We start from the raw sequence: 26,090 nt of genomic DNA on the forward strand, positions 1-26,090 counted from the left end.
GGGAACACCTATCCTCAAATTGATCTTCAAAGGTATCTCAGCCCCTGCTTGTCAGTCCTTGCCTCTGCCCAGCAGGCACAAGTAGCATTTGCTTAACTTGGGCAGAGCTGCCCGCAGCACGAGAAGGGAGAGTAGCTGGGGCTTGCACTGGTGGCCAGTGGCAGGGACAGAAAGCAGAGTCCCCAGTTCTCTCCTTCCTCTATCCACGTCACCCACAGCCACGTCTAACCCTTCTGCGCCACCTACCAGCAAGCCTTGTCCTTTGGATGCCATCTCTGCAGCTCTAACCTCTCTGCAGGGCTTGTGCACCAGCCCTTTCCTTCCTTTGCAGCGGTCCTGCGTGCGGTTCTGGCTGCTCCTCAGGAGGCTGCGAGCACCATGCTCCTTGTGCCACTGCCCTGTCTGAAGGGGTCCTTGAAAGCAAATCTTGGGGCTGTTCTGACTTGCAGTCAAGTTTGCCTGGACAACACCCATCAGAGGGAACCGTGGCAGAAGGATTGCCCCATGCTCCTGCCTGACACCACGGCTCCTCGCCATTCAGGGGGTAAGGATTCAGAGTCTTCCGTGCATTCAGTCGACCTGAGGAAGACACATGAGCTCAGGAGAAACAGGCCATGAGCAGCCTCCCGGTGCTAGTCACAAATGGTTGGGTGCCTTTGGGCTTCTGGTGAGGATGGGGAAAAAGGAGGACAATAACAGTTCAGTTTGAGGAAAACAACGATTGCACAGCTCAGATGAGAAGGGAGAAAACTGGAATAATCCCCCTCTGCTCCTCCAAAGTACAACTCATGGGTCTTTTTGCTCCCGTGGCAAAGTGTGTGCTGCAAGAGAGACCAAGGTCCATGAAATTATGAGTGGCCCCAGTGTGCCGCACAGCAACAACCATAAAGTCCTCGAGGAGACCACAGCTAATTGTTTTATTCCCACTAACGTGCAAATAACCTGTGTGACCGTAGTTCCCCAGCAAGGAAATAAAACACGAGGCCAAGCAATGCTGCATGCCTTGCATACAGATCTGTTGCTACACCATGCAGACGAGCTACCCAGACCCATGCACGGCTTCCCAGCAAGTGGCACCCGCTGCACTGCCGCAGCCGGCTTTCTCCGGCGTCGCCCGCTGCCATTCAGCACGGAGATAATAGCCTTCCCCTCCACCTGTTCATGCCTCCGTTGAGCGTGTCTGCCTCATTAGCTTGTCCTCTGCTTGTCTCTTGTTCTGTCTGCCTTCCCTGGCTTGTCTCTTTGATTATCCATATGCTGTTCTCATAAGGAGCTTTTCTCAAGATTTAATTCTCTGGCCTGCCGCATCACACAAAGGCGTAACAAAGAGTTGCAAGATTACATCCTGTGGCCCGCTTATCAAGATGTACCTTGCCATTCAAAACCTGTTTTCATGGTGGCCGCTCTGATGTTTAAATAAAAACTGTGGTTCCAATGAAAGAACGTGCCAGAGCAGCAGCACAGCCCCGCCGGTACTTGTTGTTTGCATTCCCTGCTCCCTGTTTCTGAACTATTCCCATTTTCCTGCTCAAGCCAGCAGTGGGGCTACCCCTCTCAGTCTAAGAAGCCCGCTGAGAATGTTACTTAAAAAATAACTTTGAGACACATTAAAAATAACAAGAAGCTGAAATCCGAGGCAGCCTGCCTATGCTACTGAGCCACGCAGAAGCGGCAGCTGAAGCGGCTCAGCAAAGTGGTAATTCTTGCAAACGTTAGCTACCGAGGTCCTCAGCAAGCAGGAGAAAGGCAGGCGAGGGGTTTGAGTTCGTCAGGGCAGGCTGTGGGAGCCTGAAGGAGAGCAGGGACGCCTCGCAGAGGCAGTGGCTTGCACTGGGGTCCCTCCTGCACCCCTTCACCAGCCGGCAGTGTCACGGCGGGCAGGGGATGCCCCTGCCCCTGCGGTGAGGGGAAAGAGCGTGCGACACCCTGCACATCCTGGCTGAGCACGCTCTGCCCACCACTCACCAAGCCCAGGGGAGTAAAGCGCAGGTGTAAACGCTCCCCTCTCTCACCGTTCCCCTCACTACCACTATTCCCTGCTCCCTGCCAGCATCCCTCAAGTTCTCCCCGAATCCCCAGGGGAGCGGAGGCCGGGATGTGCTCCATCCGAGCACGGAGGTGCTACGGCAGCCGGGGCAGGGCGCATCCAGCCCGGTGGGGTGAGGTCCCCGTGTGACCCGCCCTGCCTCCTGCTCCGTCTCTGGAGCACGGATGGGAAGGGGGTCCCGCTCCCTGGCCCCACGCTTTCTCCCCTGCAGGGTTCCTCGTCCCTATAGGAAACGCGGCAGACACAGCGGCGCATCTCTTCGCCCGCCTTTCTCTCCGGGCTCATTGTGATCAGCCATCACATCAGGAGGGAGGCGGGGAGGAGGCAGTCCGGCTCGGCGGCTCCTCTCCAGCCTCAGCGCCTAGGACCAGTCTGCCTGGCGAGGGGCTGGGGCAGCTCCCCCCACCCCAGCACCTCCTCGCCCCCCTCGGTCCCCTCGACCCTCGTTCAGCGGGAGAGGGAAGGGAGCAAGGGGGGGAGGAGGGAGATGGAGAGGCTGAAGGCAAGCGACTGCTCCTTCCCCAGGATGGGGTGAGAGAGATGAAGATCCCCCGAGCCCCTTCCCCCGGCCGTTCCGGATCGGACCCTGCCCGCCTGGCGGGGTGATGCCTCGGCACTGTGGGTGTGCGTTCCCGTGCGCGCACCGCTGCCGTCGCAGATGTCCCCCCAGCCACCGCTGCCCTGCGCTCAGCCGCTCCCGCCTCTCGCTCGCCACCCCTCTCCCCCTATTTATTATTTACAGGGGATTACGGCCCCTTGCCCACGCCGCCACCTAAGCACGCAGCTCCTCGGCCCCCTGCGTGGGCCGGCCGGCTGGCCAGCGAGCCAGCGAGCTCGTGCCAACTAGAGTCCTCCGAGAGCTCGCCGGGTGACGGAGGGACTTTCTGCTGGATTTGGCTTTGGGATTGTACAGGGTTCACTGGAAGAGCTGCCCATCTCACAGGAGGGTCCATCCCAGCCCGAGCACGGTAAGTAGAGCCGTCTCCCCGCCGTGTTTCCACCCCAGCCCAAGTGAGAGCAGGGGGGCTGCCCGCGGGGAACCAGCAGCCTCCCTGGGGAGGACCGCGAGGTCCTCAGTGCAAGGCTGAAGGGCAGCGATCCCCCCAATGAGGCAGAGCGACCGTCCTGCCGCGGAGGCTGACGGTACTGGTCCCAGTCCAGTTTCAGGGTGGGCAGCTGGAAGCAACTTCTCCCAGTTGTGAATGGCACCGGCATCCCTCGCGTGGCTCTGACAGCTCGGGTGCAGCCTACGGGCTACGTACGATGTGCTGCGGTCACCAGGTACCGGGCAGGTCCCGGTGAGCCCTGTTTCTTGTGTCCCCCCTTGGTGCTGTGGGTCCAGCACATGAGGTGCCGCTCACCCCAGCTGCGGTGGCTTGGCTGAGTATCATTTAGGTCTCAGCTGTCTCAGTAAGAGCAACCTAAAATGGAGAAGGGAATGAGGACCAAAACTGCATAGGTGACTGGTCCAGCATTCAGTAAACAGGCTTCAGGATGAGGGGGTGTGTAAACGTGTGAGAGTGCCTGTGTGTGTATATGCATGTACAATTTCACAGACAAAGCTCACAGACATCACCACAGGACATGAAGCGAAGGATGCCCTATCACAAGTGGAGCCAAAAATAAGTCCCCAAGCTGTTTCCAGAATCCCCGCAGGCTGAGCGTGTGATTTCTGAACTTTTAGGAGGAAGGGGGAAAATACAGCACAGGGAAACTTCACAGCCTTTCCCAATGTTGCCACAGAGGGCAGATCTGCCTGGGAGAAAAGAGGGAGAACTGCATACATCCCGAAGGAGCTGACGTGAAGCCTCCTACAGATTTCAGCTGAGGCGGGGAGCATATATGCGAGCGTTAGGGTGTGTGTATGTGCCTGCATATGTACGCGTGCACAGACACGTGCACACATCCATACTGCACGGGGCATCCTGCCCCCCTCCTCCCGCTGCCTGCCCAGCTCATTGCTGCCACCGCATCTCATTCTAATTGAGAGAGACGTGTAAAATCAGACCTCTCCTGGGCCGGGCAGAGAGGATGCTTGGCGTTGTCGCTACAACCAGGTCACAGCTGAGGAGCCAGGCCCCAGGACCACAATGTGCATCATCAGGTAGACCAAACATGCCAACCCCAGCGCATCCCTGCTGCGAGCTGCAGGTAGCAGGGCGCAGCATTGCTCTGCGCCGGTGCCTGATCTGCCAGTGAAGGATGGCGAGAGAAACGAAGACCTCGTTTTGACAGAAGCTGGGGCAGCTGCTCTCCAGCATGCTATCGCACCATGCTAGGAAGGAAACCCCGAAAGACAGGGGCTCCCTGAGAGGCACAGAGGGACTTGTCACAAAGCAGGGGATGTTTCTAGCAGCGGTGAGGAGGGGGTGCCTTGCCGTGATCACAGACCATTTTTCTTCTGAGCTTTGTCACTTGGGTCTTTTTCGGGGGGAGGATCTTCCTCTAACCGCTCAGGGCAAACAACATTTTCAAGGGAATTATTCCACATGAGCAAAAGGCTTGAGGGAGTTGTCTCCCCATCAGACATCAGTGCTGCCTCTCTTGGTGTAACTTGTCCTCCCGGAGAAATTATGGCAAATCTCAGCAGAGGGGCGGTTTGCAGGGAGAAAGGGGGGAAGCCCTCTTATGTAAGTTTTATACTGGATCACAGCTTCACCCTTGCCTCTAGCGAAGCAAATGCCACATGCTAGCAAGGTGTACTCACAGCTTGGGTATCTCCATCCAGCTCCCTGCCCATCCCATGGCTTTTCTAACCCTGACGCAGGAAGGGTTTTCTAAGCTCTCCAGAAGCAGAGGAGCCTGCTGGAGGCAGAAGTGTGACCCCAGCATGGCAAGGAGGGGAGATTCAGCAGCAGCACAGGGTCACGAAGGCAATTGAATGTGTTGTCTCAGAGAATGGCAGAGGCTGGAGCTGAGCAAGGGACAGCTGGGGAAAGGCTCAAGCCCATGGCAGGGTATTTCTGGGCAGGTCTTCAGTGACTCTTCCACACTTGCCTGTTGCTGACTTAAAAGAGAGACCAAGCAGCTTCCCTCACTTGCCATGTTTGGTTACAAGCAGCTGCTTACAGTGCTTGACATCTGTCCCAGTCCTGGGTGGCTCAAGCAGTAATTCAGATGACCATACTGGGATGCTCCTGGCAGCTGGGTAACGCTCAGAGTGCTACACCACGACACGTGCGCCAGTTCGCAGTGGGAAGGAGCTGGAGTCAGCACCCTGGGCTGTTTCTGTCCCTGCTGCAGGCTCTCCAGCATGAAAACATTTCGTAATGCATACCTGATTCCTGCCGTGGCTTTTCTGGCTCACAAAAATGCTTTGTGTGGCTCCGGAGACCCTAATACCAAGAAGTAGCATTTCTTTCTATATATCATTTCAAATGCAGGCTGGAAAGACTGAAGGGAAAGTTGCTTCTTTTACCTGTGAGGTGTGGGTTTATGTAAAATATGGTTTTATTCCCACTGCAAAAACAAGCACTTGAAAGTTAGGAAATGTCAGGATTCAGGGCACCATGCCGCTTGTGCTGGGTTGCAGTCCTGACTGGTTTGATCTCTCTTTATTTTCATGAGTCTGCCTCATTCAGGGCGCCAGATCCATGGTGCTCAGCGAGTGAAGCAGGGGGCTGTTATTTTTTTGGTACTGAAGCGCGTGCCTCTTTTATTTGTTTACTGCCTGTCATCCCAGCCCCGCGGGCAATACATCAGCGTGCATCGTCTTGTGGTGTTCTGAAGACATTTGCTGCTATAGTTGCCTCACAGATGATAGAGAATTTGTGCTCCTGATGAGGCAAGAGAGAGTGGTTGTTTTCCTCGCTGCTGAAGGGGAGAGAGACTTCTCCCCTCGCCAGCCAGTGAAGGAGCAGCAGGTGCAGGACTCGAGCTTGGGGCCTCTTGGCTCTCAGTGCCACTAATTCCTTCAGACCGTACCAGCTTACTGGCTAGGCTGCCAGCATTTTGGAAAACAGCTGTGAGTACTCAGCAGTTCTGGAAAATGGCCCCTAGGGTCTCGTGTTGGGCACCCGCAAAATTAGGAATGTACAGACTGTGGCCAGCTGCCAACGCTGTGGTTTAGTATCTTATGCTGACCATATAAAAATAGCCTTGTTTGTTACAACATCTTCACTGTTAGCCTGAGTATCATGTGTCGTTTGCTCTGAGGATGGCACAGGGCCCTGAGCAGTACCTGCTCGGGTAAGCAAAGGCTCTGCTGTAACGCATGAATTAAGGCTGTGTAGTTATTGCCTCACTTTTAGGTACCTGCCCTTGCAAACCTAGTGGCATATTCTTTCAGGTAGCCATCTTTTTAAAAATGAAAATAATAATTTCTTGCTTTTTTATGAATGGGAAAACAAGATACTTTCTGATATTTATACATTGCAACACCTCACAGCCACCACGGGAAGGATGAGACCTAAATTTACGTCAGGGCCATACAGGTCTGAGCTCCACGACGGGCTGCGGGTGAAGGCTGCCACCCCGACGTCAGGCCCTGGTATCACACTCCTCCTCACTCGGAGGAGGCAGGGGTGCTGCCTCTGGGTGCTCCCCAAAGTAGGGTGTGCTGCTGCTGCTGCTGAGATTTTGTGGAGAGGAGCCTCTGTAAGGACAGAGGGTCTGCAGTGGGCCCTGCTCTGCATCCAATGATTTTGATGGGATGTGAATGTTGCCATGCCTGTATCTCCTCTGTGGCTGCAACCCCCCAGAAAACCTAAAGTCCCCTCAGATCTGAAGACATTCCCCAGGCTCAGCAAGCCCCGTAGCATGGGGCTGTGGATGTGTGTGCTGGCCCAGACGCATCTGAGGATCCTGGCTGGAGCTCTGGGCTGTGATAGCTGTCACCACATCTCGTTGAGCTGTGGGCAGTGTTCCCAGCTTGTACAGAGTGTAAGCGTGTCCCAGCGAGCCTCAGGCACCCTTGGAGCTGCAGGCAGCAGACTGGACCCTGTGCAGATTGCATGGACTTTTCAGGGATGCCCCTCTTGGATGCTCTGAGAAGGTGATGGGGGATAATGGGGTAGAGGGAGAGGAGCTCCCGGCTCTCTCTGACAGGCAGCACCACAGTACTCAGGCCACAGTGGCAACCAAGTGAAACAGATCTATGCAACTCACTAGGGCAGAAAAAGAAATCAGCGAAAGGTCTCATTCAGAGTTCAGTATAAATGCATCATGTGTGAACAATGAGAGTCAGCCTTTCCTTGGGAGGTTTGCCAGGAGCCGTGTGTGTGCTGGGTCACTGATCCCCTTACGGTAAGAGCAGAGAGGATTTTTACTGCTGGCGTCCCGTGCTCTGCCCCACCACTGCACACGCACAGATGACCCCCAGCCCCTGTGAACACGCCAGGGGCACAGGCTCGTGGAGTGAGATGGCAGTGAACTTCCCTCATCCCAGTGTTTTCTACCTCCTCTCCCTCCTGCTCCAACTGCCAAGGTGGGAGGCCGCTACCCTTGCAGCCGATGGTCTGATTCTGAGGAACCAGCAGCCAGGGATGCGCAGCCAAGGTGCTGGGTGAGGAAGAGTGGGAGGGATGCTCTCGCTCAGCAGCTCAGGTGGCAGCAATCCTGCATCACGTTGGCTTCTCCACCAGGCACTATCTCAGCTCCCAGAAGCAAAAGTAACAAGAGTCAAGCACTAGGAAGGCTAGTGCTTGGGGGCCTGACACATTTCAGAAGACAGGCTATGACAAAAGGCAAAACCAGCTCCTGGGCTACTGCATACAGGAATGGTAGCAGATAAATAGGTGTGGGACACTTTGCATGCATGGCACCACGTAGGCTTGCAGAACCTCACCTGACCGTAGGAACTAGGAGGCACAAGGAGAAAGCCCTATGTTTGAAGCACTTTGGTCCAAATAAGACTTAACAGGTGTCTTGGCATTGATCTGGAAGACCTCTGATTTGGCACTTTGGCTGTACTGTTTGACAGATGTCTGCCTCTCCAAGGACACAACTGTGAATGGAGAGCTACTCAGCACTTGATAATGAAACTTAGATTTTCGTATCTGGCTGTTAAATCGACGCACCTCCATTTACTACTCTGAGCATGTAAATGTATCTGTCATCTCAGACAGGCTGGTACCTTCCCTGTTAGGATCTGCTGCACCCTTTGACCCTAATAAGGGATCCAAGGAGAGCACTGGGTCATCTCAAGATTTCTGAGCCCTCAGAGAACCCTTTGCGAACATGGGCCCATACTCTTCTTCTTGAACACAAACCAAAAAAAAAAGAAAATCCACACAAGAAAGAAATTAATTTTGGTTCCAGAGCACCACCCAACTAAGAAGTGTGAAAAGGATCTGCGTGTGGGGCGGGGAGGGAGATGAGTACCACCGAGCTGGGATTCTCCCACCGAGCCGCCTTCTCTCCCGCAGCCTGTCCCTGGGGTACGCCACCCACCCAGCACCCAGCCACAGGGGAGGCTCGGCAGGAAGGGGGGAGCAGCATTTTAAATGCCAACAAGCTGAAGGACGCTCGTGGGGTGTAGGAGAGGGACTGGGAGCCGAACTGTGCCTCCCTCAGATGTGCTGAGCTGGGAGTGGCCGCAGTCCTTCTGCCAAGGGCTGTGTGGAAGGATTAAGGGTCTGAGCTACTGCTGGCCACGGGATTAACCCCTGTAGGAAATTAAAGTTGTAGAGAAGGCTCTTCGCAGCTGAGAGAAAAACTGGGATCTGGATTAGAATTGGCAGAGCTGGTGACAAGCCACCACCCACAGCCAACTGTTCCCGGCTGGATCAGAAAATGTTATCTCAGTCTTCATGCAGAACCCCCCTCCACATCTCACTTGGTTATCAATTTTTGCCAACAGCGTGAGAAGAACAAAAACATCACTCTGTGGCAAAAAAAAAAAGAAAAAAAAAGAAAAAAAAATAAAGAAAAAAAGAGGAGGAAACTGGGTAGCCAGCTCACGTGTCTCTCCTCTGAGGCCCCCTCCCACTCCCTCACCCGCTTCCCTTCTCATCTGCCTCCGTTTTGCTGAAGGAAGCAGGCACGTGGTCTGTCGCATTCAGTAATACTCAGAGAAGATGCTGGCACACACATGGCTGGATTTCTTCCTGTCAACTGCCCCCTCAGCTCTCCTCCTGCTGCTGCTCTGGGCCTCCTCCATATGCCGCGCTCTCGCTGTGCTGGGACTTTCCTGTCACTCTCGCGTTGGATATCCCGATCTCCCCACCTGCTTCCACAGCCTCCCAAGGAATCCCACTTCTCCACAGCAATCTGGGTCTTTCCCACCAGTGCTACCCCCCGGGATGCTCTGTGCTTTCTCAGAGGCTTCCAGGAGGACGGATGCCCTTGGGATTTCCAGCCCCTCTGACCTTTCCCAGTCTTGTTATTGTATGTTGGTCAGGGAGACTGGGGATGCAAATAATGTTTCCTGGTTAAGGTACGGGATGAGGAATCAAGACACCTGGCTCCTCTCCCGATTTCGGTGCAGCCCAGTCAGGCAGCTTTGGGGAAGCCCTGCCAAAACTCCTTTATTTTGTGTAACTTTGCTAAGCCCTACAAATTTCTGCAGGATCGGAGAGCATTCTCAAGCTCATATGATTCTGCGCAAGCACTGCACTTGGCAGCTTTGAAAATCTTGAGCTGGGAACTGATGTGAGCCCTCGATGAAGTATCAAGGGCTGGGCAGCTGATATTTCAGACAGCCAAATTCAGCAGTCATTTTTACTTCTAACATAGTTTACCCCTACATGAAATGGGGATAAAGTTGACCTTTCTTGGCAGCGTTTGGGGAGGGAATGTTTTTTTTTTAACACCAACCACATTTGCATTTTAGAGGTGCCTACACGTTATCATTTCAAAGATCAGAAGCTTTTTGACCCCTTCACATCCCAGAGAATAGGGTGAGGTTTATTCACACCGAGTCAGGAATGTGGCAGATTCCCTTACAACACTGAGTGGGTTTTGCATGCTTTGTACTTACTTTACAGCTTTCTGTATGAGGTGTTCTGCTTTGCTGCGATCGATCGCTGCATGTCAGATGGACCATTTCTTGTGCAGCTGGGTTTCTGGTGTGAACTTAAAATGTGCTTTCCATTGATTGTGACAGCACAACACTAATAAATCCTGAATACACGTGTTAATAAATCAGCAAGCATTGGAAATGAATCCCCCAGCTATTTAGCTTCCACGCTCACTTGGGGCAGTGACACACACTGTATGTTTCTACAGTGCTGCTGAGCTTGGCTGCCATGTCTGGGTGCTTCTTTTGCAGTCCAAATAAACGACAAACGAGGAGCTGCTGCTGAGACAGTGAGGTTCAGTGTGAACTCTTGTGGTCAATAATTTGCTGGACTGACCTAGGTGTGCTGAGGGACCAAGAATGGGCATCTTTTCCACGCCATCTAAACCCTTGTGTGGTACTGCAGAAGAGTACAACTGCCTGCTAGGGTTCATCAGCCAAGTTACTTAATGAAATTCCAGTTGCTGTAATCAGGTGACATGGCTGATGCATCTCCCTTCCCTCTGTGTACAGACTCTTGCCCTCCGAGCACTGATGGAAGAACAGACATACAACAACATACTTTAATCACTGGGCTCTGGGGTACCGCTGTCCCCCTCCATTATGGGCAACGGCAATAAAACAGGAATCCTAGAAGCAACAAGAAAAGGGGGGAAAAAGAATAATCTCCTTTAAATGTCCTCCATGCCCTCCCTTGCACTGGTGGTTTTCTGATAAAGGCTAGAGCAATTCAGCACTGGAAAGGGACTTTACCATCAGTCATCAGGAGAGCATGGGGGAGGGATGAACGTCTGCTTGTACTCTCTCATAATTTATCACTGGCATCTGTTGCAGCCTCTGTTACCTACCCTTTTATAATATAGGTCACCCACATGCCCTGCCGATGCTAGTAAGCCAGACTGTTAAAGGAGTCTGATCCACAAGCCGTGATCCAAGCGTTAGTGCAAAGGACTGGGAGAGAGAATCATAGACAGAGGTTGCCGGCTGGTTGCTGACAGAGCCCTGCCTGTGACTGTGGCTCATCCTAGTGACACGCTGGTACAGTCACCTGGCTCCATACCTCAGTGTCCCTGCTGGGAAAATGGGATAATTTTGTCCACCTGCCTAGTGCAGAGGCACTACTGGCTACCACCGCAGCTTTACTTCTGGGGGTCATTAAACACAAAATAACAGCAGCAACACCTACAACCATGGTAAAAGCCATTTGTAAAGCAGATGGAAAGCTTTGGATAGAAGGTGTCACAGAATTTGAAAGTGTTACTAAAGCAGTATGTGGATGCAGTAAACAGTAAACCCTCCCCACCCTCTCAGCATGCTCCTTGGGACCCTACTTACGAAAGCTAAGGCTTTAGAGTGATACCGCAAACCTTACTGGTGTCTGGGCAGGGAGAAGGGAAGAACACGACACTGATAGTTCCTGCTGTACCTTTTATACCCTGGCAAGTGCTGTAGAGTCATTACAATCTTCCCAGCATCCCCCCCCAGTAAAGTTCCCTGTTTAAGCTAATTAGGGGAATCCTCATTAGAGTCCTCTGGGAAGTCTGACAGCAGGCCGAATGTCCAAGTGGCACTTCAGCTCAGAGTATTTTTGGCCACTGGAGCCAACGGCAAGAAATGGATGATTTCATTCTGCTGCTTTGAGCTGAAACTAAAAAAGTTGTGCTTTACTGTCCTATACCAAATGGCAAGAAGAAAAGGCCATCACCAGCCCCACGGGGTACTCTGTTCATTTCTCCAGAATCTGGAAGAGAGATTCAACTCCAAGCATGTGGAAGAAAGCTCTGAACTCCGTGTCCCACGGATCATAGGGCATTCAGCTGAGAAGTTGTTCCAGGGAGAAGGAACCATCCAATAAGCCCAGAAGAAAGATTAACGCTGGGTTTGTAGAGCCCCTGGGAGAATTCAGAGCATTTGGAGCTCCAGCCCTGCGTGTTGGCATTAAGCTCCCAAACACATCAATCCCACACTAGTTCAGAATGGATGGCATGGTGCCTCTCCGCTTGGGCTGGGGCACTCCTAGGTCTGGCACAGTCCCCACTGCTGGAAATGTCCCCAGCTCTAAGGCTGAAGGCAGCCAGGCAGCTTTGGTGATGCTCTGGAAAGCTTTGGGTTGTGGGCAGGTGCTGGTTGGCCAAAGGGCTATGAGGTTCCCAGTGCTGCATTTGCATCTATCTGGCTGGTGCTCTGCAGACCAGAAAGCATCTCTTGACAACAGCTAATTAAGTCAGAATTCAAGACAAATTAGAGAAAACCTTTCTACTTCAAGGTAAAAATGCAGAAGCTCGCTGGCCCTTTCAATTCAGCGTTCAGGAACCTCCACCTATTCCAGAGCTAATGCCCTGCCACCTGAGCATATGCTAAGCTTGGAGAAGCAGACAGTTCTGTGCAAGACATGGATCTCCATAAATATGGGTCACAAAACTCTAAAGTATGTGTGCTAGCCCAACTCTGCGGACGTATTTGTAAATGTAAGCTAGATTAGCAACTCTATCTGCATATGTGTATGACGCTACTTGGTTTTAAGCCTTAGAAGCGTGTTTGAGTGCACAAACGCGTGGATGCTATCTATGGGGCAGGGAGCGCTGTGTTTGTGTGACACGCTTTTAAAATAATCATGGGCTTATCAAGGCGCCTCCATCTTTGTGCATGTTGCAGCGCAGGAGACAGCATTAAAGCCTGAACAGGTGTTAATCACTATGCACTGTAATAAATTCTAAACATAGGAAAAGGGCTTATTTATACACGTCTGTTCCTCCCACCCTGCACTCGGTGCTTGAGCCCTGGCACTGCTTCGTAGGAAGAGGCGCCTGCGAGGTACCAGGGATGAGCGCGGGAGCTGGACTCTGCCTGCCAGAGCAGAAGGGAGCAGGGGCACAAACCCTGACTCCTTCAGCACCCTCGTGCCCGGGTACGCAGATGCTGTCCTCGGTCCCCCGGGGATGGCGTGGCAGAATCGCGCAGAGCAGCAGCAAGCGGGGGGAAAACACCAGCCCCGGGACCGAGCGGGGGCCTGGGCTGAGTGAGGGGGGATCACAGAGGGAAGCGGTGTCACGAAGCACCCAAAGGAAGCTGTTTTTATATATTTTTTTTTTCAAAAGCTTAGCCCCCCTGCTTGGAGCTCAGCCAGCTGATACAGATGGGGTGTTACAAAACAGAGCCAAAAGGCAAGAGTGCGAGGAACAGAGCTATCTATAACCCAGACAAAGTTAGATGGAGCGAAGGTGGGGAAGAGGGAAAGGCAGAGCATGGCAGGCAGCCCCTGATGCTGAAAGCCAGGACGTGATGGTTCGGCAACAGGATTTGGAAGTGAGCGACTCCCGCTATCCAGCAGCCAGATAAGGCTCCGTGGCTGTCAGCTTAACTCTGCCGTTTATTCCTGTGCTGTAGGGAGTTAAATAGAGCACACGGAAAGCCTGCTGCCGGCAGTGAAAGTCACGCAGGGAGAGGGAAGGAAGAGGCAGTAACTGTGCAGTGCCCGGGGAGCCGGGTGGAAGTGGCAGTGGGCAGAGCCCCTCCAGGTAAGTGCTCGCGGCTTTTCTTTGCCCTTGTTGATACCGGCAGCCGGAGAGAGGAGACTTCAGGGTGGCATTCAGGGCAGAGCCATCGGTATGGGGGAGGCTGGAAGTCTCGTTCGCAGCCGGTGCGAGCACAAGCACTGAATGGGGACAGCTATTTGTTGAGGCTTCTCCTTCAGCAGGAGCTGCAGGAAGGCACCCAGCTCAGTTTTGGGAGCAGGGGGCTGCAGTGGGTGAGGGGGAGATTGGATTTGGTGCTGCGAGAGGCATGCCTCTATCTGGTGCACTGGCATTCGGGTAAACGATCTGAACAGCCTCGCAAAATGTACTAGTCCAGGCACCGAACCTGCTCATCTGTCTCACCGAGATGCTAATGTAAAAATCTCCTGGTAGTTTACCAAATAAATCAGTCACAGGAGCCTGGGGGAGGGGAGCAGCTGGCACGTGTGTGGGGAGAGCATCCCGGTGGGAGTGCAGTGCCCATCTAACATAATGGCTACGGTCGCTGCCAGAGCCCCTCAGAGGGGATGGAGGATGGTTTATTTCTGTGCCCTGATTGAAATGTGTCCATCCAGCTGCTGCTGTGAGGGTGGGTGACATGTCAGAGACTGCCTGTGGGTCAGGAGGGTCTGTGGTGTTTCCCCTTTTCCTGCCTGCCTGTATCCAAAAGGGAAGCGGGAGGGTAGGAGGGACCTGTTGTCAGTCACTTATTGTCAGGGGAGAGTTTATGGTCTTTGGGTTTCTAATTAGACTGAGCATTTTTCCTTCTTCTAATTAAGCTGTAATTCCTCTCTTTTCAACACTCCCACTCAGTCTCCCCCGCCCCAGGTCCTCCCTTCTCCTCGGAGGCTCGCTCGCTCCTCAGCTCCTGCAGTTGCTGCAGTGTGAGATCCCCCAGCTGAAGCTGTGCTCTGCTCAGCCCTGCTCTAGGCACCACATCTATTTTACCTGGAAGCAGAGAGGGAGCGCTGGTGGGAAATACGGGGTGGGGGGGAGAAGCGGCTTGGCAGCCGGTGGTAGCCAGACCTCGTGAGCCCGAGCGTGCATCAGGGCGCGGGGTGCACAGGTGGCAGCAGCCCGCGTGGCAGCGAGAGGGAGCGAGCTGGAGATGGCAGCCCCGGCAGGGTCACCTCAGCCGCTCGTCAGGCTGACCTTGAGCATCAGGCTCACCGAGCTACCGCAGCAGGCTGTTCAAGCACAGGCTTGTCTCTTCAGCACATATGAGAATTAGGCCTTACTTCCGTACTGCGAGGGTAGAAGTGAATTCGTGTTGTGCCTTCATCATGCCGCGCCTCCTGCATCATCCTCCAGCTCTCCTCCCAAATGGGGATTAGGCCTCAAAGGCAAAGCTAGCTGGGGAGGGGAAAGGAGAGCACCGAGTCCAGCCCTGGATCCTGTGGGCAGGAAACTGAATCCCACCCATTCTGCTCTGCTCTTCCCTCTAGGACCAGGCAGGCAGGCTACAAGGTTCACTCCTCTGCTCTGTGGGGCCGTGCGCCAGGCTGGCTGGTGGATGTGAAGACACACTGGAGAAGACAACAATGCTGCCTGCAACTGCCGGCCACCGGTGGAGGAGCAGGTTCCTCATGAGGTGGCAGGAGGCTTGCCGTAAGTAACGTCTTCTCGGGTACTAAGTACAATGATCCTCTTTGTCAAGGGAGTGGGAAGAAAATAGGTCGCACCAGGGTTAAGAATAGGGGAGAGGGACAGCTAAGAATGGAGATGTTTGAACTAATTCCTGATTCCTTTAGAGGCCAGGCTAGCTGGGAGGGAGAGCGAGACTTTAAAGCTGAAGATGGGCTTAAAGTGGGACAGTGAGTGATGATTGCTTCTGAATTCCAGTGGGCCTGACAGGTGAGAAACAGTGAGACAGATACCACCGCACAAAGATCTACCCTGAGCGTTTCTCAGATCGGCATCATGTAAGCTGCAGCCTCCTCTCTGTGCTAGGGCTTTGCACGTAGGCTGCTGAGCAAGGCTCCCAGCTCTCCATGGCAGAAGAAGTCATGACAGATTTTCGAAGGGAATACAGGATGCAAATGCAGAATTCTCCTACTAGGCACTGCCACTTGTAGTGAAAATCAAAGAGTAAATTAAGAAGATATGCTTCAAATTACATTGTAAACCTTCAGCCTCTTCCCAGTGGACCAGGGCATCTGCTACAACGTTCCTGAGTGCAGAGCAAAACTGCTAGGGTGATAAGGGCCTTCAGGGGATGTACCCGCATTTCAGAGAAGCACCTGGAGACTACAGCAGAGGAAAGGGAGCACTCGGAGAGTGCACATCACTACTGCATGGCCAGGCAGCTGAGCAGACCTGTGGTTTCCCTTTTTCCTGCAATCCCATCAAATTTGGGGCTGCCACTGTAAGAAGCTGGGTGAATTATTTCCTTCTCCAGAAAACAGGCATTTCTGTAATCTATCCTCACAGACTGGGCTGCTGTATGAATTATTTACAATGAATGCTACTGAGTCTTGACTTAATCTGATATTCCTGGATCAGCTTTCTGCCACCTACTAGAGTCACCAAACACCACACGAAGTAACTTCATCTTCTCCTAACACAAAAACAGACACTACTCATACTTCTGCAGGGCTGGAAGAGAGCTTCAAGTTCTGCCTATTGCTTCCCTCTCTTCCTTGTAAAGCTGAATCCTCAACAGTGCAATGAATTTCTTGGTCTTAGCTCATATTCCAGAGGATGCATCTCTCACAGGGACCTAAAATAAAATCAAACATTCTCCTCTCTGTGATTTTAGTACAATATTTTCAAGAGCACAGAGCAGTATATGGGTAACAACAAGACAATTTTTGGCACATCCTTTATGGCTGCAGAAACTTGGCCTAAGTCCAGTTCCTGAACATAACCACAGCCAGATGCCTGAGACTTTGTTCCTACCCGCCACTGGTGGCACCCCACAGCCACGCAGCCGGGGGCCAGTGGCAGGTAGGTATTTTGAGAGATAAGCCCTGAACAGAATGCCACCTGTATCGCATTACACAGTCTGCTCTTGCTTTTCTCAGTATACAAAGAAGCTAAGTGTTATCTCATCATCACAGCTGTCAATCTATTATTAATACTGTACTTTTGTTAAGCATCTAGGAAAAGATGGGGTCACTCGAGTGACTCATGTCTCTCTCTCCCCTCCCCACTCTAGCTCTCATTCTTTTAATTCTTTTCCTACAACAAGAGAGCGATGTATTCTGAATGGAATTAAATATCGCCCAGCCAGCCAGTACCTGCACTGCACCAGTTCACAGGCTATCATCTGCTTTCATGGAAATCTTTGCTGTTAACCCCAACTTTTCCATGACAAGAAAGCACAGAGGTGCCCAGGATAGGGATCTCTCTTATATTTCACTATAACGATCTATAATTATCATTAAAAGAACAGATTGGCATGGCCTGGGCTGATGTACACCTGAGATCTCAATTGTAGGCCAGAAAAATCTCTTGAAGGAACTGTGAAAGATGGATGAAAAAAAAAAGGCAGAGACATTCTCTCTGAGCACTTATCCCTTGGCCCTTAATAAAGTCATATATCTCAGGATCCAAACTGTGTAGCTCTCCTTAGGCTACCAGTCCAAAAATCTGCCAATTCTCACAAGGATCACTGGGAACACAAAAAGAACTGACATAGGATGACAGGACTTGAGGCAGACTAAACTCCAGAGACAGTGGCATGAGGGAAGAGAGAAGAACCACGACTAACTGCAGAGCTGTTCCAGCCAAAGCTTCTCCACAACACGGGTCTCCACCAGCTCTCTCTCCTACGACAGTCTTTTCAGAATTCTCCTTGGGTCAAGAAATGAAACACTTGTTTATTGTTTCTTGGGAAAAAAAAAGCAGGAATGCAGGCAGGGCAGAGGAATCTAGTTTCCAGTCCAAGAAGGAACAGCAAGACAATAAATGCATCTATTTTAGCCATGATTCACCCCTAAAGATTACCAAGACCAAATGACTGCCTTCTCTGAAGAGGAATGATAGGGCGTGAAGCAGAGACAAGCCTACTTCAGTTTTAGTCAAATATTCAAACTCGTCATCTTAAAAAGCACAAGGGAGCTGAATTTGCTTCCCACATTGAAGCAATTAATCTCAATTCCACAAAAGGAATTAGGATGAAGGATGCAAATGTTTTACATAGTCTGCTTAAACAGAACTCCCACTCCTCTAATGACAGGAGGCACAAAGCTTGCTTTCTTGTTGCTGATGTTTCCTTGTCACAGAAAGGAAAGTTTTAAAAGCTGCTGGCTCCCAAGGAGGGTTGACAATTAGAGCCCTGACACTGCTCACAGGACCTGAACCCATGTCTGGAACAGTGATCCAGAACAGCTCTAAAAAATGCTGTCTTGTGGATTGTCCGACCTTACACTTGAGGCACTATAGGAGAAAGAGGATGTACGCTAACCCTTTTCCAAACACCCCTTTCTTCAATTACAAGCCTGCAATGTTTTCATCATTTCTCCCTTGCTATGGGTAATTTTGGGCAGAGGAGATGGTTGTGGGGCTACTGCTGTGGGACTCAGAAACTACTTTGAGAGCAATGGCAAGTACGAAGTGTTTGGTGGCTTAGGATCTCATTGGTACTTCCTAATAGCTTTCTTGATCACACCTTTGTAATGTAATCTAATTCATAAAAAAAAAAAAAAGTTTTTTGCCACAAGACCCACATAAGATGTTGTAGATATGGAGAGCAAATGATTTAGTGGCTAACTTAGACTTGAACTTGACATCACAAAGGTTGTGATCCAAGCCACAGGATTAAAACTGAGATGTTGGTTGCTTAGTTTTGATTTTTCTTAAAAGTTTTTCATTCATGTTTACTTCTTAAAAAAAATAATAGAGCTTCTTAAACACGTACTAGTGACTTGTCTCTTGACTCTGACTTTTTAGAAGTAGCTGTCCTTTATCAGAGGTGACATCTCCCACTGCTCTCTGCTCCATCCTCTTCTGACAGGATCCAACGCTCCAGCTCTGGCAGCAAAGTCATCTGGGATACACTGTCCTTACCTCTATGTGAAACTAGGAGGATATTTATTTACTTGCTCATAAAAAAAGGCTCACAGGAAACTTGTGCTCTCAGGGTGCAGGCTGGCAGTAAAAGGATCTGTCTGTGAGGAAGCTTATTTCACTTGGGGCACTGTGGCGAAGAGTCCTCCTGTGAGGGTCGTGTTGTAGCCACAGCTGTGTGCAAAGAGGTGATGGGTGAGGATGGGAAAGCACTGCTCTAACACGTGCTCTCTCTCTTCCTCTCCCCTGCTTTTCACCTACCAGTGCTCGGCTGCTGGCTGTCGCTGTGTGCTGCAGAGTCCTTCTTTGCTTGCCCTTCCTCCTGCAAGTGTAACAGCGGTAACCTGGAAGTGGACTGTAGTGGCTTGGGCCTCTCCTCCATCCCCTCAGACATCCCCACAAACACCAGGACCTTCCTCTTTCTCAACAACAAACTCAGCATCCTGCCGGGACCGGTGTTTTCCAACCTCTCTGCCCTGCAGAGGCTGGACCTATCCAACAACTTCTTGGACCAGCTCCCTCAGAACATCTTCAGTGACCTGGGGAACCTGACGGAGCTGCAGCTGAGGAACAACAGCATCCGGGCCTTGGACAAGGACCTGCTACAGCACACGGCCCTGCTGCGCCAGCTGGATCTCTCCATCAACGGCTTGGCCCAGATACCCTCGGGCCTCTTCGATGACCTGCCCGCTCTCCGCTCCCTCTCCCTCAGGTCGAACCGCCTGCAGAGCCTGGACAGGGTGACCTTTGAGCCACTGACCAGCCTGCAGCAGCTCCAAGTTGGGGATAACCCCTGGGAATGCGACTGCAATCTCCGAGACTTCAAGCACTGGATGGAGTGGTTCTCCTACCGAGGTAGGTGCTCGCGCAGCGGGAGCGGAGCTGGCAAGCGCTAGTTGTTCATGGAAAGGGAAGAAACACGGGCTGACACGTCCGGCAGATCAGGCTGACCTGAATTCCAGACCCTAGCCGAGGAGGACAGTGCTGTAAGGCTAAGAGACAGCGCAGTGCTGCTGCACTTCATACAGTAACGCTGCCAGGTCCGAGAAGCCCTCTACAGCCTCAGACTCCCCGCCTCCTTGCTTTGTTTCTAATCCCAAAGACCACTCTTTTTAAATTATTTTTTTTTGAGGGGAAAGAACTTTCCTCAAATAACTTCAAAATTTAGAAGTATAAAGTCCCCTCACCCTTTATGCCTAAAGAGAAAAAATGCTTTTCAAGCTTGGAAACAACTGTCTGGTTCTCTTCCTTGCGCTGGGGGAAATAAAAGCTGGATTTGGCTGCAAAGCATCAGGTTTGCTTTCAGCAAAAGGACCACAGGAAACAGTGCCACTTGGGAAAATATTACAACTAATATTGGCAAACCCAAACACTCAAATTAACAAGTCAGTCCCTAGGTCAGACTGGCTATAAAAGCCTTATTTCAAAACAAGCGTATTTTGACAAGTTTGTATTTCCAGCTTTCCCCTGAAGGCTAGGAAGGTACCTATCGCAGTGCAGGAATTCTGACGGACTGACACGATTTCAGGACCTGCAACTCAAAGCAAAATAGCACATTTTGCAGGAATGATGATTGAAGGCCTGACTGTCCGTCACTGCACCAATGAGTAGGAAAGGGTCTCAAATCATGTGGATAGCAGCAGTCAGCTGTCACATCCCTGCTGATCACAGCCATGCTGAGAAGAGATTATCTACGCCTATGGCTAGACTGCAGTCTGAAATATGCATGTGTGAGATCAGAATCACACAAGGATACGAGTGCCACTTTTCTCTTTTTTTTTATTTTTTTTGACTCTCATATCCCACAATCCATAAAAAGCATAGAGTTAATTTTTTTTCCCCTTTCAAAAGAAATTGCCCAAACTCACTCAAGCATTTGTTTCAACATCTGTCACTATTTCCATCGGGGGGAGGGTGGATTAGTTGTTAGAAGATGGTGCTGTGTGTCCATTGTTATTCTGAGAAGATAGAGCTCGGTCCTACCTTTTTGCTTTATTTTCTCCTTTTCTAAAATGATTCTGCTGACACTTATGTAATTCAGTAAATAGCATTAGGCTGACTTAATAGATGGTTTCAGAGGGCTTTCAGGTCTTGCCTGAAAGATGTCTACACAGGTATCATGAACCATGAGCTCTACTGTCAAGTCCCACCTAGGTAGAAGTATCCCAGCCAGCTGCCATGGTTCAAGCCATTCCAGTAATGGAGGACTAAGGCACGCAAAATGTCTCTAAATCAGGCAAAGCAATCATTTTAAAGGATACCACGTGCTCTTTCTGTCTGGTGCATGGAGGTGCAGCCATTCCTCCCTCCCTCCACCTTTCACAAGCACTGTGGATCTGGCAACACATGGAGGTCTGCAGCACTTCTTGACTTCATTCTTACCCCTGAACTCTAGAAACACCCTGTGCTAGGTCATGGCTGCCTTTTGGGGTAGGGAGAAGCTCTCTGAATACTCTTTTTACTCAATAATGCATTCACACGTGAGGCACTGGATTTATGGCTCCAAGGCTACAACAAAGCAGTTCCCCACTTGAAAATCGTAATGCTGCTGTGCCTGGCTTGTGCAAGGCAAATCCTTGCCAGGTACGAATGGAGTCATAGGAACATTTCGCACCTGAGGATCTAGCTCTGTTGTCTTTAAATGCTTTACCATAGCACTGCATCAGGATGAAGCTTGGTTCACTCCTGTTATCTCTGTTGGGACAGGTGGGAAAATCGACCAGCTGGCATGTACCCTGCCCAAGGAGCTGAAAGGGAAGGATATGCGAATGGTGCCCATGGAGATGTTTAACTACTGCTCACAGCTGGATGATGAGAACAGCTCTACTGTGCTGGACAATACTGGCCCACCCTGCACAAAAGGAAGCCCAACTCCTTCCAAATCTAAATCGGGCCCAGAACCAGAGGTGGAGCCCAGTGTGGGATGCCCTCAGAAACAGAGATATAGGCCTGTGAGCGTGCGCCGAGCTATTGGCACTGTGATCATTGCAGGCGTGGTTTGTGGCATTGTTTGCATCATGATGGTGGTGGCAGCTGCTTACGGTTGCATCTATGCCTCCCTCATGGCCAAGTATCACCGGGAGCTGAAGAAGAGGCAGCCGCTGATGGGTGACACAGAGGGGGAACATGAAGAGCAAAAACAAATCTCTTCTGTGGCATGAAACTCTTCGAGGAAGGAAGGGACAGCAATGAACAAAGGTACCTGAGAGCAGTCAAGCATGGGGTCCTCCCAAAATGCATCTTCCCAGACAAAAAGACAGACTGTGCTATTGCTCCACTCACCCAAGCAGTGCGACATGCTTCTGGGGGGTCAGGGCACCTGACTCTAATCTCTGTTCCTCTGCCCCAGGCCCATTTTGTGCCCTTTCACCCTTGGGCCCAGAAAAATAAAGTAGAGTCAGACCTCGAGTGCTTGCTGTGCCTCATGCTCTCGCACAGAGCTTCCCTCACATGCCTGCTGTGGAGGCAGCTGGCACCTTCTGGGAACCTGTGTCATCCTCTCAGCTTCAGTCTTGAGTTGTCCTGTATCCTGTCAAGAGCTGTCTGCAAACAGAGAGAGCAACTCTGTGAAAGCTTGCGTGAGGAGCGGGACACCAAAAGTGTCCATGCCTCATCGGTTAGGGTAACTGCTGCTGTGTGATGGTAACTTGCTGCCCACAGTATGGCTAAGAGCACATCGGAAGGGAGGGCAGGTCCCTTGGGGGTGACAACAGGCAGAGGGAGATTTTCCTTTGCACTTTTAAAGGTGGAGATACGTACATCACTAACACGCTGCCAGAGAGCACAGTGTCCCTCTTGTTGCTCCTGGCCAACTCCAAATCTGCCAGCGGCCACATCATCCATTACAGGTGCACAGACACAGAGCCATCCTCCTGTACACGCTTCCTGACTCATTCTGATCCTAATGCACACACACGGCCTCAGCTCCACACATCCAGACACCTCATCTGTGCGTGCAGAGCCACATGTGCACATGCTGATCTGCCCTGTGCATGCAACCATGAACACATTTAGCCACTGTACCTTACTCTTATCGTAACACTGCACAGTACCTTCTGCTTCAGATGAAATACATGAACTCTGCCACTGAGGAGCTAACACAAACATCTCACCATAGTGCAGAGCCAGTGGAAATGGGCAGGAGAGGACAGAGAGAGGCAGAGTTATTAAGGTTAGAGCATGAGTCAGTGGAAATGACTACACAGCATGAAAAAAACGGCATTTTTGTTATCTTTTTTATGTTTTCTGCGATAAAAAGAGAAGGTAAAGATATGAAGCCTCCATTTGGAAATGTTTGATAGGCACAGCAGATGTAGGCCATCAGGAAAGACACAGAGGAGAACATGGCTCACCAGCCTAGCTGCTGAGGGGTAGTGTGGGCCCAGGGGGAGGTGGCAGGAGAAGAAACACAGCCTGAGAGCCAGCATTGCTGGCAGAGGGGCAAGCATGGTGCACAGAGTAGGGTAATGCAGCTGGGGTGACTTCTAGAGGGTCTTGAAGTGAAGGCTGAAACCTGGACCACAGCGTGGCACAGGTGAGAGAGCCCACGATGGGGCTGACACGGTACGCAGCACAGCCCACATACGCTCAGCTCACCACCGCTGTGCTCACTGCCATCCACAGCTGCACGAGTGTGCCCATGCACATGACTGTGCACACTGATGCTGTGATGCAGGGTGACTTTCCCCAAAACAGATTTTAAAGCCCTCAGACTGCAGTGCCTCCTATTAGTCTCAGCTCTTTTCAACCTGACAGGAAAGGAAAAAAAATAAAGAAGTTAGAGGGGAAAAAATGAAAGGAACCCAACATAAGGACTCATTTTGTATCACTGGAAGTGGGATAAAATGCTGTCTCCAGGGGAGAGCGCACATTGCCATGGTAACCTGCTCTAACCCGTCACAGTGGGTATTCCTGGGCTAGGAAGATGACACCGGAGGTCGTGCATCCGCAGTGCCTGGGGATGGTGTGATGCTTGCCGTCAGGAAACAGGCTGGCAGCGAGCCCAGCTTTGCAGGGTGCTTTGCGAGTCACCTGTGCTCAGAGGCCAGCAGGCACTGCAGGTGGACCCTGCCAGGGCACGCCACCTCTTCCTCCTGCTCCAGCTGGATCCAGAAGCCTTCGGACACCTCACGGCCCTCCTGCTCGCTGCTGCTGGACCCCTGTGGAAGCGATACACGCTGGCTCCTCACCCCTTCTGGTCCCGGACAGGTTGTTGTACTGACCCACGGGCACGCCAGCACAAGTTTTTAATCAAAGCCTGGCGTGGCAAAATCCCTCCTGGCCTACCCAGGGCCACCAGAGGCAAAGAGAGAGGATGCTCTGGACTGTTTTAGCGTGACTTCCCTTTGACACAGGGCTGCACGGGACAGAGGAGGATGTTCTTCAGGAAGCAGAAGACCAGGCTGCCCTGGAAGAAGGACTGGGAGAAGCAGTCCACCCACGAGTGCATGCACACACCGCATCCCCCTCTCCCAGCACACCACTTGTGGGGAAGAGGAGGAGGAGGGGGGCTGGCAAGATGTGAGGAGAAAGGACTCTTCCCCCATGCACTGTATAGGCACTCAAACCATCCCATCTGCTGCAACCGTAGCCCGCTCTGAAGGGCAGAACTGGTGCACTGCAGCCTCCTTATGTGTGTTACTGCTGCTCCACATTCCCAGCAAGCTGGGACTAGACTGCCTGCTGGATCCAAATCCCCCCACAACCTCCCTCTCAGGGGAACTTCTCCCTTTACCATACTGGACTCAGCAATCATACTTGAAATGGGACTTGAGTCAGAGCGGTATATTTATAGATCTATATTTTACTTGCATCAAATAATGGTGAAACATTGCACAAAACCAATGGGATCTATATGTGTGTGTGTGTGTGTGTGTGAGTGAGTGAGCAAGAGAGAGAGTGAGAGAGATTGTTTTTAAGGAGATAGACTAGAGGTAAAATGAGTAGGAGGGACCCAGGGGACAATGCAGGGGTTGGGGAAGGGGGAATCCTCCTGACTCCGCACCTTCCCCGTGACGACCTCCTGTCCCGACCAATTTTTCTTTGTTGCTAATAATATTTTCTATATCTTGTGTTGTGGGGCTGATGATGACCTCACCCATCCTTTCCTATTTGTTTTCATTTCTAAGGCAGAAAGTCTGGATTCATCTCAACCCTAGACAAGGGACTGCTATGTTTAGAAACCCACCCAGGAAAGAAGAAGACAGGGAAGGGGAGAAAAGAGTTGCTGAGAAACATGAAGGCTGGATGCTATGGGGAGTCCCACTGGAAAGCAAGTGGAAGGACAAGGACCTGTCCTCTTTCATGCAGAGCAGAGTAGCAGGGTTCACCGGGAAATGCCCTTTTTGTACCACTGCTGGCAAACAGGCTCTTACTCTCTTTCCTAGCACACCTGGGAAGCTGCCACCCTGCCAGCATGCACATCGGGAACACGACGCCTGACGTAGGCAGAAATGAGTGTTTCCTGCAGGATGCCAGATACAGAACGAGCCCTAGCACTCCCTGAACGCCCAGGCAACGGGTTCCCCTCTGGCATGTGGGATAGGGGCTCCCAGTGCCCCTGCAGGCATGGCTAGGCATGGGGGAACCCCCAGTAAAACCACCCTTTGCCACAGGCAGGGATACCGATGCCAAGAAGAGGTACCTGCCCTCAGGAAACGGTCTTGTGGAGCAGGCAGGTCCAACCAACAGGTCAGGGCCATGTGTCCCTTAGGCGCTGGCAAGCCCACCAGAAACACCCCTTCTGCTCCCCGCCACCCTCTGGCCCCACACACCCACCTGTGGTACAGGCAGGCACATTTCTTGCAGGGAACAGATGGCACTTGTAATTTCTTTTTCTTTTTGTTACTGTTTGAGGAAGAGCAACAAGATTTTCTAAAATGACTGAATGGAGGTTTCTTTGGCATGAGACAGATCATTTTTAAAGGTATATTATATTTCTGGCTTGTTGTTACAGAAGAATAATAAAGAATGTATTTTCCTATGCTCCTTCTTGTTTAAATGAGATCTCTGCTAGTAACTTTCCCTCTCCCCTGCTCCCTGCTAAAGCAAACACCGCAGGGATACAGCCAGCTAAATGAAAAAATTCTGAATTTCCCCATATGCCTATGCTTGCCTATACATAGTGCCTGAACGTAGAGTGAACATGCACATACACTGACAGCATTCCCATGTGCGTGTAAGTGCCAGGCAAGCATCTGCCCGTAGTCAGGGTGAGGCTGGAGGACTAAATATGCAGTCAGTCAAGGTGAGACCCTGGATCTAGAAACACACAGGCACGGCTCCAGGGACACAGCCAGGCAAGGGCGATTGTGTAACAAGGATAAGATACTGTGGCAATCAGCTCATTACATAAAAGTAGAAAGGGCCAAATTAATCCCTAGTGTAAGAATGCGGAAGCCAATGGAGTTATATTCAGGTCATATTTGATTCCAAAAGCTTTTTTTTTATTATTTTTTTAATTAGAGCATAATGTTCAATAAAACTTGCTGTAACAAATAGTGAGTGATGGGTTCCTACCTCTTCAGATTTCTTACCCTCCTGAGCAAGGTTATTTTAAAAT

At 51.4% G+C, this 26,090-nt stretch overlaps 3 protein-coding genes across 5 annotated transcripts in view; 2 read left to right on the forward strand and 1 right to left on the reverse strand.

Annotated features, from left to right (window-relative positions):
• Positions 1-26,090, reverse strand: part of CACNA2D4 (calcium voltage-gated channel auxiliary subunit alpha2delta 4) — a 135,683-nt gene that overhangs the window by 22,614 nt on the left and 86,979 nt on the right. The gene's annotated exons all lie outside the window — the stretch shown is intronic.
• The window catches only part of LOC310892960 (uncharacterized protein), a 284,028-nt gene that overhangs the window by 15,225 nt on the left and 242,713 nt on the right, over positions 1-26,090 (forward strand). The gene's annotated exons all lie outside the window — the stretch shown is intronic.
• LRTM2 (leucine rich repeats and transmembrane domains 2) lies at positions 313-21,933 on the forward strand. Of its 3 annotated transcripts, none has more exons than XM_083821305.1 (5): positions 313-3,015; positions 13,392-13,522; positions 14,965-15,127; positions 18,794-19,384; positions 21,236-21,933. In XM_083821305.1, exons 3-5 carry the CDS (start codon positions 15,061-15,063, stop codon positions 21,688-21,690), a joined length of 1,113 nt encoding a protein of 370 aa, XP_083677431.1. In that variant the 5' UTR covers positions 313-3,015; positions 13,392-13,522; positions 14,965-15,060; the 3' UTR covers positions 21,691-21,933. The 3 variants fall into 3 exon arrangements, with proteins under 3 accessions (XP_083677431.1, XP_083677433.1, XP_083677432.1); XM_083821306.1 differs by lacking the exon at positions 313-3,015 and adding an exon at positions 12,283-12,912; XM_083821307.1 differs by lacking the exon at positions 13,392-13,522.

This window comes from Anser anser (genome assembly GCF_964211835.1).
Source record: "Anser anser genome assembly, chromosome: 1".
NCBI classification, from domain to species: Eukaryota; Metazoa; Chordata; class Aves; order Anseriformes; family Anatidae; genus Anser; species Anser anser.

What these genes read in the sequence shown, in the direction of transcription:
- LRTM2 (XM_083821305.1), top strand. Translation starts at nt 15,061, where the DNA reads ATGCTGCCTGCAACTGCCGGCCACCGGTGGAGGAGCAGGTTCCTCATG. An exon ending in GAGGTGGCAGGAGGCTTGCC is followed by an intron (nt 15,128 to 18,793) that starts GTAAGTAACGTC and finishes TTCACCTACCAG; the next exon opens with TGCTCGGCTGCTGGCTGTCG. An exon ending in GGAGTGGTTCTCCTACCGAG is followed by an intron (nt 19,385 to 21,235) that starts GTAGGTGCTCGC and finishes CTGTTGGGACAG; the next exon opens with GTGGGAAAATCGACCAGCTG.